The sequence below is a fragment of the Engystomops pustulosus genome, chromosome 1, assembly GCF_040894005.1.
Source record: "Engystomops pustulosus chromosome 1, aEngPut4.maternal, whole genome shotgun sequence".
In the NCBI taxonomy this organism is placed as follows: Eukaryota; Metazoa; Chordata; class Amphibia; order Anura; family Leptodactylidae; genus Engystomops; species Engystomops pustulosus.
The window spans coordinates 97,062,276-97,075,827 of NC_092411.1; the positions used below are offsets into that span (position 1 = coordinate 97,062,276).

General features: G+C 39.1%; 1 protein-coding gene across 2 annotated transcripts in view; it reads right to left on the reverse strand.

Annotated features, from left to right (window-relative positions):
* Positions 1–13,552, reverse strand: part of PARP2 (poly(ADP-ribose) polymerase 2) — a 62,230-nt gene that overhangs the window by 19,174 nt on the left and 29,504 nt on the right. The window contains exons 4-7 of one of the 2 annotated variants that reach the window (XM_072149385.1): positions 13,138–13,344; positions 12,247–12,360; positions 12,080–12,150; positions 6,779–6,829 (exon numbers count right to left, since the gene is read on the reverse strand). In XM_072149385.1, coding sequence (XP_072005486.1) covers positions 6,779–6,829; positions 12,080–12,150; positions 12,247–12,360; positions 13,138–13,344 — 443 coding nt within the window. Of the gene's footprint in view, positions 1–6,778; positions 6,830–12,079; positions 12,151–12,246; positions 12,370–13,137; positions 13,345–13,552 lie in introns of both variants that reach the window. The other variant, XM_072149378.1, reaches the window with a different exon arrangement.

Consider the following 13,552-nt stretch of genomic DNA (forward strand, 5'->3'; position numbering starts at 1 on the left):
TCATTTCTTTTTCCTGTAAGGCCTTTAGCAAAGTGTAAACAAAATGGAGCAATGTTTTTTTATATTGTTAAATTACTAATTATCATGATGGACTATTTAAGATAAAATAAGACAGACACTTTTTTTTTACTTAAAATTATTCATTAAACCATAAAATAAATATTTTTCACATAACATAAAAAAAACACCCACCCTCCCCTGTAAACTTTTCAATTTACTGTAAAAATACCCCACAATAACAAAAGCTACCCACCCGCCCCATAAGAAACCCAAAAGTAATAAGCATTTTTATTTCAAGGACTACTAAACCTGAAGTGACCACTGTGCATACATTTGGGCTTCCAAAAGGTTAATGAACAGACTGCTTTACAGTCAGCATCACCATAACCCTACAAAAAGTCTGCCTATACACAACCGCATGCACCCAACAGTACAGCAAATACACATACAACTTCAGGTTGAGTGTCCCTATAGATAAAAATGTTTCAAACAAAAAACAATCCCCCAACAAACCTGCCAACCCACAGAGATTACATAGCCCCCAAACTTGTTTCAGTTACAAAAAGAAAACAAAAAAACTTTCCCCACCCACTGAGGATGCATACCTCCATCCTCATATACAACAGAAATTTCATATATATGCAATAAACACAAAAAAAGTGGGAGGAGGAATGAAATAAACCGCTATGGGAGGTAGTGGTGGAAGGATGTTTGGTGGTAGGGGTTTTGGGTGGGTATATTACAGTATGAAACAGAGGAGGGAACACATGTCTGTGGAAGAAGAGTACCAGGTAGACAAAAAAAAAAAAAAAAAGGGGGGGGGGGGTCATAGGAAAAAAAGGATATTAGACAGTTAAAGTTGTTAAATTCATGATAGGGCAAAAGTCATACTAAGAGTTATTGACTTTGGGGTGACTGGAACTGTGAACTTCCTGATTGTGGGGTGCACGCCATCCGAAGATTAGCCACCAACGTGTCAACCTCAGGTGGGTAAAAAGGAGGGAGAAAATACTCCACAGAGCTAAGCACATAAGCCATAAACCTTGACCGACTTGGCTCAGGCAACCAACGTATTCGATCAGCTAGTGTGCGGCTAAAGGCATCAGCATCATCCTCAGCCCATGTCCTCCGCAGCAGGGCTAGAATTTCATCATCCAACTCCTGTGTAATCTTGGCCCTGCTACGGATAATACATTTTCCCCCAGTCTTTGATGGTGGGACACGGGGTGGGGGCACCGGCTCAGTACTTTGTCCAGCAACAGCAAAGTCTGTATTCACTTGTTCAGTTTCGACAACAATGGGCACAGAAGATCCTTCAAGCGGTTCGCTCTCCTTTGCCAGTGGCATCCCCATTTCTTTGTCCAGTCCTGATGAAGTTCTGTTGCAGGAAAAAAAACAGAAAAAGTTAACTTGCTGGTCACCGTATACAGCATTACAAATTTTATCTTAGTGGGGGCTCTCCGTTCTAAAGAGTTACCTCTGATTAAAAACAAGTTTTCAAAAGTCAGTTGGCTAAAGAGCGAAGAATATAGCTTCTGTGACTCGTGACGATCTCCCCTTCTAAACTGCTTACTTAGATACTGTGAAAACACATATACAGAGGGGAGACTGACAGTCATCGTCAATGAAAGATCAGATTACACGCTACCCATAAAAGTCTATGGAGAAAGGACTACATTTTTTAGCTTGGCAACTGTGTCTCCGACTTCCTCTGCTTCCTCCTCTCGTTGTCACTCTTTAGACTTTTATGGATATTTGTAGACTGATCATTCCATGGGAGCAATGAATATGCAATCCAAAAAAAAAATTCACAGGGATTAAACAATTAAGAAAGCGAGAAGAATCTCATAAGTGGAGAGAGCCATTTTTCCCTGATAGATTACAAAGTACTACGGATTTTAGAAAGGTTGGATATATTAAAAGGTACACCAAGATAACTAGACAATCATAAAAAAGTCAAACTTACTAGTGTACACAGTGTTCTCGATCCACGACATTTTCTAATTCTGTGTCAGTTTCGGCGTTAAACAAAGTATGGAATCCAAAAGAAAACATCCATGGACACATTCAGCATCAATGGATGGGCAAAGCAGACTGTAGAATGCTTTATAAGACCGTCATGTCATAAATTGATTATACATTCATATCTCTGAATGTGTGCATCTATGAAGATCATGCTCTGTGTACAGCTGTTTACTGAAAGCCAACAAAAAGTCACAGGAGCCAACGCAAAGCGTAAAGACACAGGCGATCGGAATTATTAAGCGAAACCGGTCTAACCTAGAGCGAACCGCTTATCAGTGTAAACAAAGGATAATAAAGCAGATTTGGAAAAAGTTTATTTGTATCATTTGTTTTATATCAGACCACATCATAGTATGTAACAGTACATGTTTGACATGTCATGCTGTTCAGGAGAGCCCCTGTAATGTTAGAAGTGCAATGCTTACTGCGGAGGCTGCCTGGCTTGTCTGAGGAACATCAGCAGCTGCATATATTGGTACGGTTTTCTTTTGGAAGGAGAGGTCCCACTCTTTTCCTCCATCGACATCTCTTTGCGGAATCGGTCTCGCACTGATCGCCATCTATTTTTGATGTCCTTCTCTGAAAATAAACAAAGAGAAACTCTAAATATCATTTATTAACCAGTAATTTTAAATACAAAACTTATGATTAAACCCTAAAGATTTGACAAAATGATTCATAACCTTTCTATATGGAAGGAAATATTTTAGTTGTAAGTTTTGTTTTATTCCACCACATTAAAGAACACTATTGGGTTTCAGGAGCCATAGACTGTGGACATAGACTGTAGACAAGATGGACTTTACAGTTAATTTCACTTACAACTAAAATGATGTTCTTCAGAATCAATGTGAGTATTCTTACCAATGATCCCCTGGTCTTTGGTGGTGAACGCATCCCAGGTAGGATACAAGTGGCGGAAGATGTTTGTCCAAGCGTCCTCCCTTGCCTGGCGGTCACTATACCCATCTGATGAGGCATCCCAAAGCTCGGGATGAGTTTCCACCTGCAGATGTGAAATAGAATACAAAGATATAAAAAAAAGTAAAAGAAGGTTACTTAAAAGGTGTTGGCCACTTTACCTCGTTTTTTTTGGTAATGTTTGTGTAAGTGTGAGAGATATTCGGTATCGGTAATTTACAACTATTAATACTTCTTGCTCCGCTTTCTTGATCTGTAAGGTGAAGCCTCCCGTCTTTTAACTCATCAGCCAGACATTCCTGACTGTAAAATGGGTCATGTAATCTGTACTGTATATGTCCATGATTAATAGCCCCCCAGGACCTTGATCTTGTATTCATGAATGCCGTCATAAGCTTCTGTCAGTGCGATTGCACATTGACAGGGATCACATGACCTTCCATCTGAAAAAATTTTATGGTCAGGCTGATGCGGTAAATGACAGGAGGCTTCACTTAATATACATCTATTTAAAGTTCTCCACTGTTTTATTAAGTTACTTTATATCCTGTCCCCCACACATTACAAAAACATGAGATAATGTGGCCAGCCCCTTTAACGACAAAAAAAATTACTATACTGGAGTAAAAATACTCCTCTAAGCATTTATAAGGAGCATTTTTAATTAACAGTATGAAATTTGTGGCAATGTAGTTGGCTTCACAGAAACACAATTGGTGCATGGAAACGGGAATGTGCTCAGGTCCTATCCCACGGAACGAGTAACAGTGTATTGGACAGGATCCCTTGCATCACACAGAAATATGACACAAGGAGTCCCACTTTCCCTGCAGAATAGTAACACTGAACCGTCCACTGCACTGTGCTCTGTCTGTGGGTTCTGACCGGCAAAGGGTATCATTCCAATGGGTACACAACCTAAGATGTACCTGGACACGTGCAGATTTTCACAATTAAAGTTTAAATTCATTTTAAAATAAATAGTCCAAAAAAATAGAAACTTAGAAGCTGTAGTATTTCCAGACAAAGTCTTGTCTCATCAGCAGTCTCTTACAGATTTGTAACAAATGTGACTACTTCTTACTGTAGTGTTCAGACAGAATACCCCCAGTCCCCTGGTTGATCTCATGAGGTCACACTTTCCTCTGGAGCAGCTGCAGCTCAGGAATTTGCAGATTGTAATGCACCGAGGCATCTGCAAGAAGGGGTATGCCTTTTGGAAGCTCCACCCACCTTGACCCAACTATAGGAGAAACATGTCAGGGAGGCGCTGTGTCTGGGTACTGCCCATACAAAGAACAAGTGGAGCTGCAGCCTCCATAACAGCAGCAGAGCTCCTCAGCAGGGGCGTACCTACTACTGTATCGGCCAAAGCGGTGGCTAAGCGTCCGGCCGTGGGAAGCGCTGTTGAAAATCTTCAATAATTAAGTCTTAAGATTTGGAAAATAGATAATTATTTTGTCCAATAGGTGGCAGCATTGCTCAGCAATGCCACTTCCTGCTTGGACTAGAGTGGTCTGACAACATGGAGGAGGATGGGGGGGAGGGGGGGGGGGCAAGCAGCTGTAGCATGGTAGCTTCATGGCTACCATAGCATACAATGATAGGGAGCTGGTATTCTGCTTTGTGTCCTCCCCTGCATGACATTTACAATCGCCCATCAGATGATAAGGTTAGTTAGGAGGTGTGTTTACCTTAGAGCTTAGTTTGTCTGAATATATGTGATGCCTACTTGCTGAATGAACCTCCTCTTTAAGCCGTTGATGCGGTTATAACCTTCTTGAGTTCGTGCCATAAGTAATAAATATAACCAACATACTAATCTTGTAGGCACTGCCACTGTAGCCAAAAAAATTTCACATAGCTGCTGGGCTAAAAATGTTTACATGTACCGTGGATTCTAATTTTCTAGATATAGGCAAAGGATTTCCTATGTAATCCCAACTTGATTGTAGAGGTCTAAGTGATAGACATTTGCATCTTTGGAAGCCTATTAGACTTAGAAGCAGAGGTGTAGCTAGGAAAGGCAGCAAACCCCCAACTGTGTCTTTGTGTGAGGAGTCAGTTGCTACTCCAGGAGTTGTGTGTGCTGCCATCCTCATTGTACCCTAGATACAGGGAAAGGTCTATGCATATTAATACGCATGAGGCTTTTTTTTAAGGAATAAAACTGCCTGTACTAGCATCGTGTTAATGCGACATCTGGATAACAGCTATTTATATCTGTGAGAAATAGTTACGTGGAAACATCATTACCGATCATAATAATACATGAATAAACACTGGAGTTACTCACTTGTTGAATGAGGTGCTTCACATTTATGGACATCCTTTGGTGGGACAGTTTCAAATTTGCTTTCTGAAGCTCCCAGTCCTGCTCCCTGAAGCAGTCAGTCATAAAATGCTGTCGAAGTGCTTCCTAATGTTAATTTTTGGGTTTGACATTGTGAAAAACGTATACATATCTACATGTAAGACCGCATGTCAACATGCACATGGGTTCCCTCCTAATAGAGTAAACGATAATACAAGTGGCTGCAGCGTTACTTTACACTTAAAATTAGGTCACAGTGAATTCCAGTTTGCATGTATTGATATGAAAAGTTAGTTAGTTTCTTTGTAACAGGCTGAAAAAGAGATTTAAATGCTCAAATAATAAAAAGGATTGCAGAGATGTACAGTTCACTGCCACATATTGCACAAATGCAGCACATTGTAAAATCTGAAATCTAACAAAAAGATTTTTTACAGACTTATGTATTTAATTTTATTGTGATCAGTGTTGTAGTAATTTGTAAATACTTCTTTCGGTTGACTAATCAGACTGGTCAAACTAATTGACCAAACTTTGTTAATATTACAGCCTTTATCATAAGCTGTATTTGTATTTTTTTTATATATATATTTATCATTTGTGACAGGTTCCCATAGAGTCCTATTAACTAAAGTGAGAACTTTTTTTTTGCTGAAAATGTTTTCCTTCACATACCCATAAATCAACTTAATCTTCTATTACTTGGCATCAGAGAGGTGATGTCTAGTTAGGCAGGCCCCTCCCTTCTACATTTCCCATTCTCCCATGCCTCTTCTCAGCAGTAAGCACTTAACTGGGTCCTTTACCCTACATATGATCATATGAAATCACAGCATGACTCCATGTACTTCTACTCCTCTCCATCCTCCATGGAGGCTGCTGTGATATAATGTGATCAGATACATTTGCAATGTCTACCCCATGTATGTAACTGGGTTTTAAGTACTTTACATGCTATCACCCTGGTCACGTGACATTAAGTGTCCAGATGTAACAGAGCTATTTCAATGTTCCACATAGCTGCATGTCTTGGCAGTGAGACCTATCAGGGACAAGGAGTCAGGGCAACGCGAGTAGTATGCAGGACATTGCAGTATGCAGGACTCGTTTAGTGTGATGGACTCATATCAAGTGAGTTGCATAAGTGTTTACAAACTGATTTTTATTTTATACCTTGCATTCATGGAACGGAACAATTTAGGAATAAGATCATTGCTTTTTAATCAGATTTTAATGAAATATTTATTTTGGGTGGGTTAATTTAAATATCAGGTTCTTTAAAACAGGTAAGGAATCTTGAAGTGGTTTTCACTCGATCGAGAAAGGCCACGAACCTCATCTGATCTTTTATAACTTGGCTCTTAAGAAAAATTTTGTGCATCTAGTGCAGTTATTTTTAAATATAATCACAAAATCATATTACAGTACAAGAATTTAAATTAAAAATGGATGTAAGGCAGGTGTGACTTTTTAGGAACAATGCAATGAACACTAGTTTACAGAACAAGCTCTTCTTACCTGGTTCAACATAACATCGTATACGTCTTCACCTTCACTGTACACGTGAGCCTAAAGAGCAGAAAACCACAGTTAATAAACAGATTCCTTAATGTATCATGCTTCTGCTGCTCTACAAACGGCAGGCTCTGCTTGAAGGACATATACCACCAGGATGAAGGATTGTAAACCAAGCACACTGATATACTGGTGTGTGCCCCTTCTGGCAGAATCCACTCAAGCTTCTTAAGCTCTTGTTTTTACGAAAAAAAGGGCTTTATAAGCTATGCAAATGAGCCTGACGGAGCTCTAGGCTTCATTGAAACCTATGAAGTTTGGAGCACCTCATAATTATTTGCATAATTTAAAATATTTATTTTTTGTAAAAACCAGGACATAAGAAGCTAAAAGAAAAGCAGATCATGCATAGGGGACACACTCCAGCATGTTAGTATGCTTGGTTTACAATCCTTCATTGTGGTGGTAGATGTCCTTTAATGAGGGCTGGTCACCAAGTACATTATGCTGATCGACAGATCTGTGCCCAAATTGCTTCTTAAATATGGTACATAGGTTTACAAGTGAGTTACTGTATCTTATACTTGCCAAGTGTGCAATAACAGCACAAATACATATACCAAAAGACTATAAAAGATTACGGCCGCATTTATAACAGCATCATATCAGTTTGGAAATGGTTTTAGAATCAGTTTCGTCATTTAACAGGTGAACGGAGTCTGCAGCAATATCTTCATACGTCGCTGCAGTTTTCTTCTGCTTCCACACTAGTTGCAGGAGCAGTACTGATTCTCCAGGTGTAGGAGACATATGTAGAACCTGAGAAGAGAGATGTCCGGCGCTCTGGGCTACTAATTATCCACACCCCTTGCACATGTGAATTCATGCCTTTCGCGTCTTATCCCCACACTCCGAGCTGCAAAAAAAACGTCTTGAGACGGCACAGAGAAGCCCATATCTGGACAAATGTGCTGACTAAAACTGAACTTTTATTGTTATTTTAAATTGTAAAACACACTGTGGAGTAACCACTTAGTGCTCAACTCAAGAGGTGTGTTTAAAAACACAGATGCCCTAGGCTGGGTGGCTTTCAGATATGAGATATTGACATAGTGACTAATTCAAAACTATGTCAAAGTCAAAATAGCTGGGAGAGACCCCCTGTGGGAGGGAGGGGGGTTGGTGTTGGAATTGTAGTATAGCGTATTAATAGCTAGTAGGAATAGCGCCAGTAGTATAAATATAAAATAGTATAAATATAAAATCTAAATGCAATGAGTTATTATCTTCTAAACCCATGCATTGGTTTCTGTAGCATGAGATCGAAAGGATCCCAATCGTATACAGAGAGACCTATTCCTCTACTAGGATATAACCCTGAGTTTTATCCAGCTAAATAGGTGAAAGTCCCATCCCAGCCTTAGCGCACTACACATTAATGGACTTTCACCTATTTAGGATTGGGATCCTTTCGATCTCATGCTACAGAAACAAAATGCATGGGTTTAGAAGATAATAACTCATTGCATTTATATTTTTATATCTATACTACTGGCGCTATTCCTACTAGCTATTGATGCGTTATTCCAACACCCCCCCCCCCTTCCACAGGGGGTCTCTCCCAGCCATTTTGACATAGCGACTAATTCAAAACTATCTCATATCTGAAAGCCACCCTGCCTAGGGCATCTGTGTATTTAAACACACCTCTTGAGTTGAGCACTAAGTGGTTACTCCACAGTGTGTTTTACAATTAAAACTTAACTTTTATTGTTATTTGAAGTCAGCACATTTGTTGTCCGGATATGGGCTTCTCTGTGCCGTCTCAAGACGTTTTTTTGTAATTAAGCTAAGAGAAGGACAGCGGCAGGAACAAGATGAAGAGGATCATAGGAGAGTGTTTCTAGTTATTTTTTTTTGAGTGGCTGATTTCCTTTAACCCCTCAAGGACGCAGTCAGTTTATAGCTTAAAGGGGTATTCTCGTCTGGGCATTAACATTCAGTTTGATTAATCTGCCATTAATAAACATTTCTTCAATTAGATGTTATTAAAAAAAATGTTCCTATGTGAAGATAATTTCTCATAAATGTAGTGATATGGTCCCTTAGAAACGAGATGGCTTCCTCGGTTACGGCCACCTCTGCTGGAGGGATTGCACAAAGAAACAAAAGGTTATTGTATATAAAATGTCCGGGAGTTACTACATGTCGCACAGCCACCCTGTGGTAATGATTGCTGAATCCTGGTGGTCCGGCAGGACCCTATAGTGCAAGTCTGGCCACCGCTGCCAGAGTGTGACGTGGTCGTATCCGAGGAAGCTATCTCGTTTCTAAGGGACAACATGACTACATTTATGAGAAATTATCTTCACACAGGAACATTTTTTTAATAACATCCAATTGAAGAAATTTTTATATATGGCAGATTAATGAAACTGAATGTGAATGCCGAGACGAGAATACCTCTTTAAGGCTCAGCCCCTTTTTTTGTATTCTGACTTGCATCGCTTTATATTCTTATAACTTTACTCAGATACTTATCAAAGCGATTCTGAGATTGTTTTTTCCCCACATGCTGTACTTCATTTTAGTGGTAAATGTTGGCTGCTAAGTTTTGCGTTTATTTCAAAAAAAAAAAAAAAAAATTATTATGATTTTTTTGAAAAAATGTCGGAATTCTAAATCATGTTTTCAGGCAGATTTACCACCTAAATACGTTGCTAAATAACATTTCCCATATGTCTACTTATATTTTCATAATTTTTGAAACGTCTGGATAATTTATTTTCATGTCACGCGGCTTACAAATAGAATAGCGATTTTCCGTATTTTCAGAATTTACCATTTTGGGGATAAATACAGTTTTGAATGGAATTTTACATATTTAGCATCAAAACACCCTATATAACCAACCCATTTTCAAATCTGCCCCTCTCAAACTATCAGAAACAGATTTTAGGAAGATTGTTAACCCCTTGAGATCTCCATAGTAAATGAATCAAAATGGAGGTGAAATTTAGAATGGACCTATTGTATCGGTCATACGTTCATTTAGCCCTAAAATTTACACATTTCCAAAAGATGAGAAAACCCATCTCACAATTTGTTATGCAATTTCTCCCGAGTGCAGAGATCCCCCACATGTGGCCGTTACTTGTTTTAAGGGCACACAGCAAGGCGCAGAAGGGAAGGAGCGCCCTGCATCTGCCAGGATTTTAGTTCTCATTGGCCCCTTTTATAGGCTATAAAATTTTCGCTATGTGAGGGCATTTTTTTGAGGGACGAGATGCTTTTTCCAGTGTTACCATTTTGGGGTTGGTATCCCCTATTGTTGAAAATGTATTAACTTTTTTTAGGTAGAAAAGCATCAAATCTGTACTGGATTTTTACATTTTTTATTGGCGTTATAGCCTAATAATCATGGTATCTTTATTCTATGGGTCAATACGATTACGGGGATATCATGCATGAATATTTTTTCTTATATTTTACTAAATTTGCCAAATAAAACCCTAATGTGGGGAAAAATCTATCATTCTTGCATTGCCGCCTTCCAAGTGGCATAACATTTTTACTTTTTTGGCTACAGAGCTGGTTGATGGTTTGTTTTTTGTTTGACATGTTGTACTTTGCAACATACTTTGTCACATTCCGGAGTACATATGTTTTTTTTTTTTTTATTACTTTTTATTGCATTTTTGTGGGAAGAAATAGGTAATCACAATTTTTGGTGGGTTTTTAATATTTTTGCTGCATTGTTCATCAAATGGGTTAAAAAATGATTTTTAAATCTACGAGTTGTTATGGATGAGGGGATGCTATATATGTGGGGTTTGTGTTATGATTTAGAGGTTTTTTGCGTTGTATGTATCTTTGTATGTTTATGGGGCTTATGGGCATTATAAAATTATTTTTATTGAAGAACAATTTTTTTCACTTTGCTTATTCATGTACGGTGGTGGAACTAATAATAATCATCTGATTGCTTGTTTATGATCATACCCCGCAATACTGATGCATTGCAGGGTATTAGCGGTGTCAGACTATGCACATGCATAGTCCGACACTGACTTTAAGATGACATCACAGACGTCATCTTAAAAGGCACGGCCTGCAGACAGCCCTGGGAACCCGATTAGACCTCAGGGCTGCCATGGGAATAATTGCCGCCCCCAAAGATGGCGTCGGGGGAGATCGCGGGGCAGAGACTGCTTACAGGCCACTTAAATGCCACGGTTCCGCTGACCGCGGCATAAACACACAATATCAGAGCTCACTCTAACAGCCAACACCCCAGTGTAACAACAGCGGTCAGTTACAGCTGGCACAGCTCTGATCTCGAGCTGAGCTGGCATCAGCTCTGCGCCCAATATATCAGATGCGTGACTTAGCGTTCAGCGTCCAATATAATGGACACCGCGCTGATGCCTGTTAATAAAAATACAGCATCTCAAATATATAATTCCAACCTGTTTATCAGCTCTGGTGCTCACAATTATGGTCAGATTCTTCTCATGAATAGCTTCTCTTGTCTGCACACTGCCATGCTCTCTGCTTCCAGTCCCTCCGTCTCGCATTGCAGTGATCAGATATTTACTCTAAGGTCCAAGGAAGGCATATAGCAGGGCTCACTGATCTAGGTGAGCTAGTAGAGCTGTGTGTCTATATATATCTAATGGATCTGATCTCTGATTGGTCTTGCCTCTCTACGTGTCAGACTAGTAGAATGTTCAGAAGCCAAATAAGTGTAAATAAACCCTAAAAAAGTGTAGATAAACCCTGTACCCTGAGGAATCATGAATCATTTTACACCAACCATAACCGAATAATATTTTACTCAGTTTTATTGCTGTTTTAGCTCCTATCAAAGCAAGTAAAATTATATATATATATATATATATATATATATATATATATATATATATATATATATATATATATATATCTATCTTTATTGTGTAATCACCACTAGGGGTGGAACTTTCTTTTCATGGGAAAATGCCTTTAACCCATGAATACTGTCATAAGTTGCCCCGGCAGGGCAATCGTTCATGGACAGTTAGGATCACATGGACCTCCATAAGCAGGCATTATATGGACATGAATGTCTGGCCTGATGAGGTAAAAGATATTTCTGAACCAGGAGCTTTACTTTACATATCAAGAGAGTGAAGCTTAACTATTAATAGATATATTTGGGAAAATTACCCAATATCCTTTCCTCCACACATTACAAAAAAAAAAAAAAAAAAAAAAAAAGCCAAACCCTTTAAACAACAAATTAAAGCTCATCATACAACTGACCTTTCCAAGTTTGCTGGAGCATTCTGGATCCACAGGAGCCTTACCCTTTAAAAGAATGGTTCTTATGTGCTCTGCAATAGAGTGACAGATTGGTGGAAAGACATGCGGTAGAATCATTTGATGGAATAGGCATTGAAGCAAAGATTATGTAGACTTAAAGTGATCACCTTTGCTTTCCTCTGATTCACTGTCTCCACTGTCCACACTCCTACTCCCACAAAATCGTTTTGCAGAGGATGGTCCATTACTAAGACTGTCATTTTCATCATCCATTGAAGCATCTAAAGCAACTACAGAAACTTTCATTTAAGAAAAATGAAAAACAACAAACAAAAAAAAAAAAAACAACTCTCATAGAAAAGTTGCTGCTTCCATAGTTTTACATCAACAAGTGGGTGTTACTGAGCCCTGGTCCACTTCTATCTTCATGGTGTGACTATATCATTCATGTTTATGGACTGCTGTATGCATTATCAATGCTGTAATTTCATGAAGAATTTTGTGAAGCGGTTAATAGGGGGGGGGGGGGAATAAATAAAAAAAAAAATAAAAAAAATGTTGAGGGTGTCAGGAAACCTTGGTTGATGTAACACTTAAAAGCAAAATGTCATCAGGAGCCCTGATTCTGTTTCCCTCCATGTCCCTATAGAGAATAGCGAAAGGGTTTTTATAGTAAAATGAGCTTTTTCCCTTTCTGCATGCAGAGCTGTGTCCCTAGTTGCATGAGAGCACCCGGTGAGGAGTGAGCAGAAATGCATCTCTGGGGGACATGGGTTTTTTTTTTTTTTTTTTAAATCACAGCATGATGGCGTGGTTTCCCGAGGGTGGGGGGAACCACTCCTCACTTGCCACTCCCATGGGACTAGGGACACTGCTCTGCATACAAAAAGGCAAACTTTCCTCTAACTTCTCTTTTTTCAGAAAAGGACAGTTTTACTATAAAAATACTTTGGTATTGTATACACTCTTCTTTATGGGTACATGGGGGAGCCAGAAAAAGGGCTCCTGATGACAGGTTCCCCTTGAATACCAATTACTGCCGAGCTTAGCAGACATACCCGATAAGCAACGCTGAATTTGTCGTTCATATTGCGTCATGGTATTTTTTTGCACCATAGCTCCAAGATCAATTATATAAGTTTTCCCACCAAGAGAAAGAGACACAATCTTGCTGTCTGTGTGTAGCGCTGTCTCCAGAAAGATGGAGGTTTTTGCATCATAAGAGATCCAGGAGTCATCATCCGAGAGCCACTGCCACACAAAAACTAGGAAAATAAAATGAAAAAAGAACAAACATCAAAATGTGTTACCCTTATCCTTTGAAATTACCCAGTGTATCTGTGGTTCCATTAACGGTACAATGTACAAAATGTTTGTATAATCTATTTTTGTATAATCAGAATCTTATCCTGTATTACATGTTTTTTAACCCCTCAAGGACGCAGGGTTTTTCGGTTCATTTCTCGCTCTCCA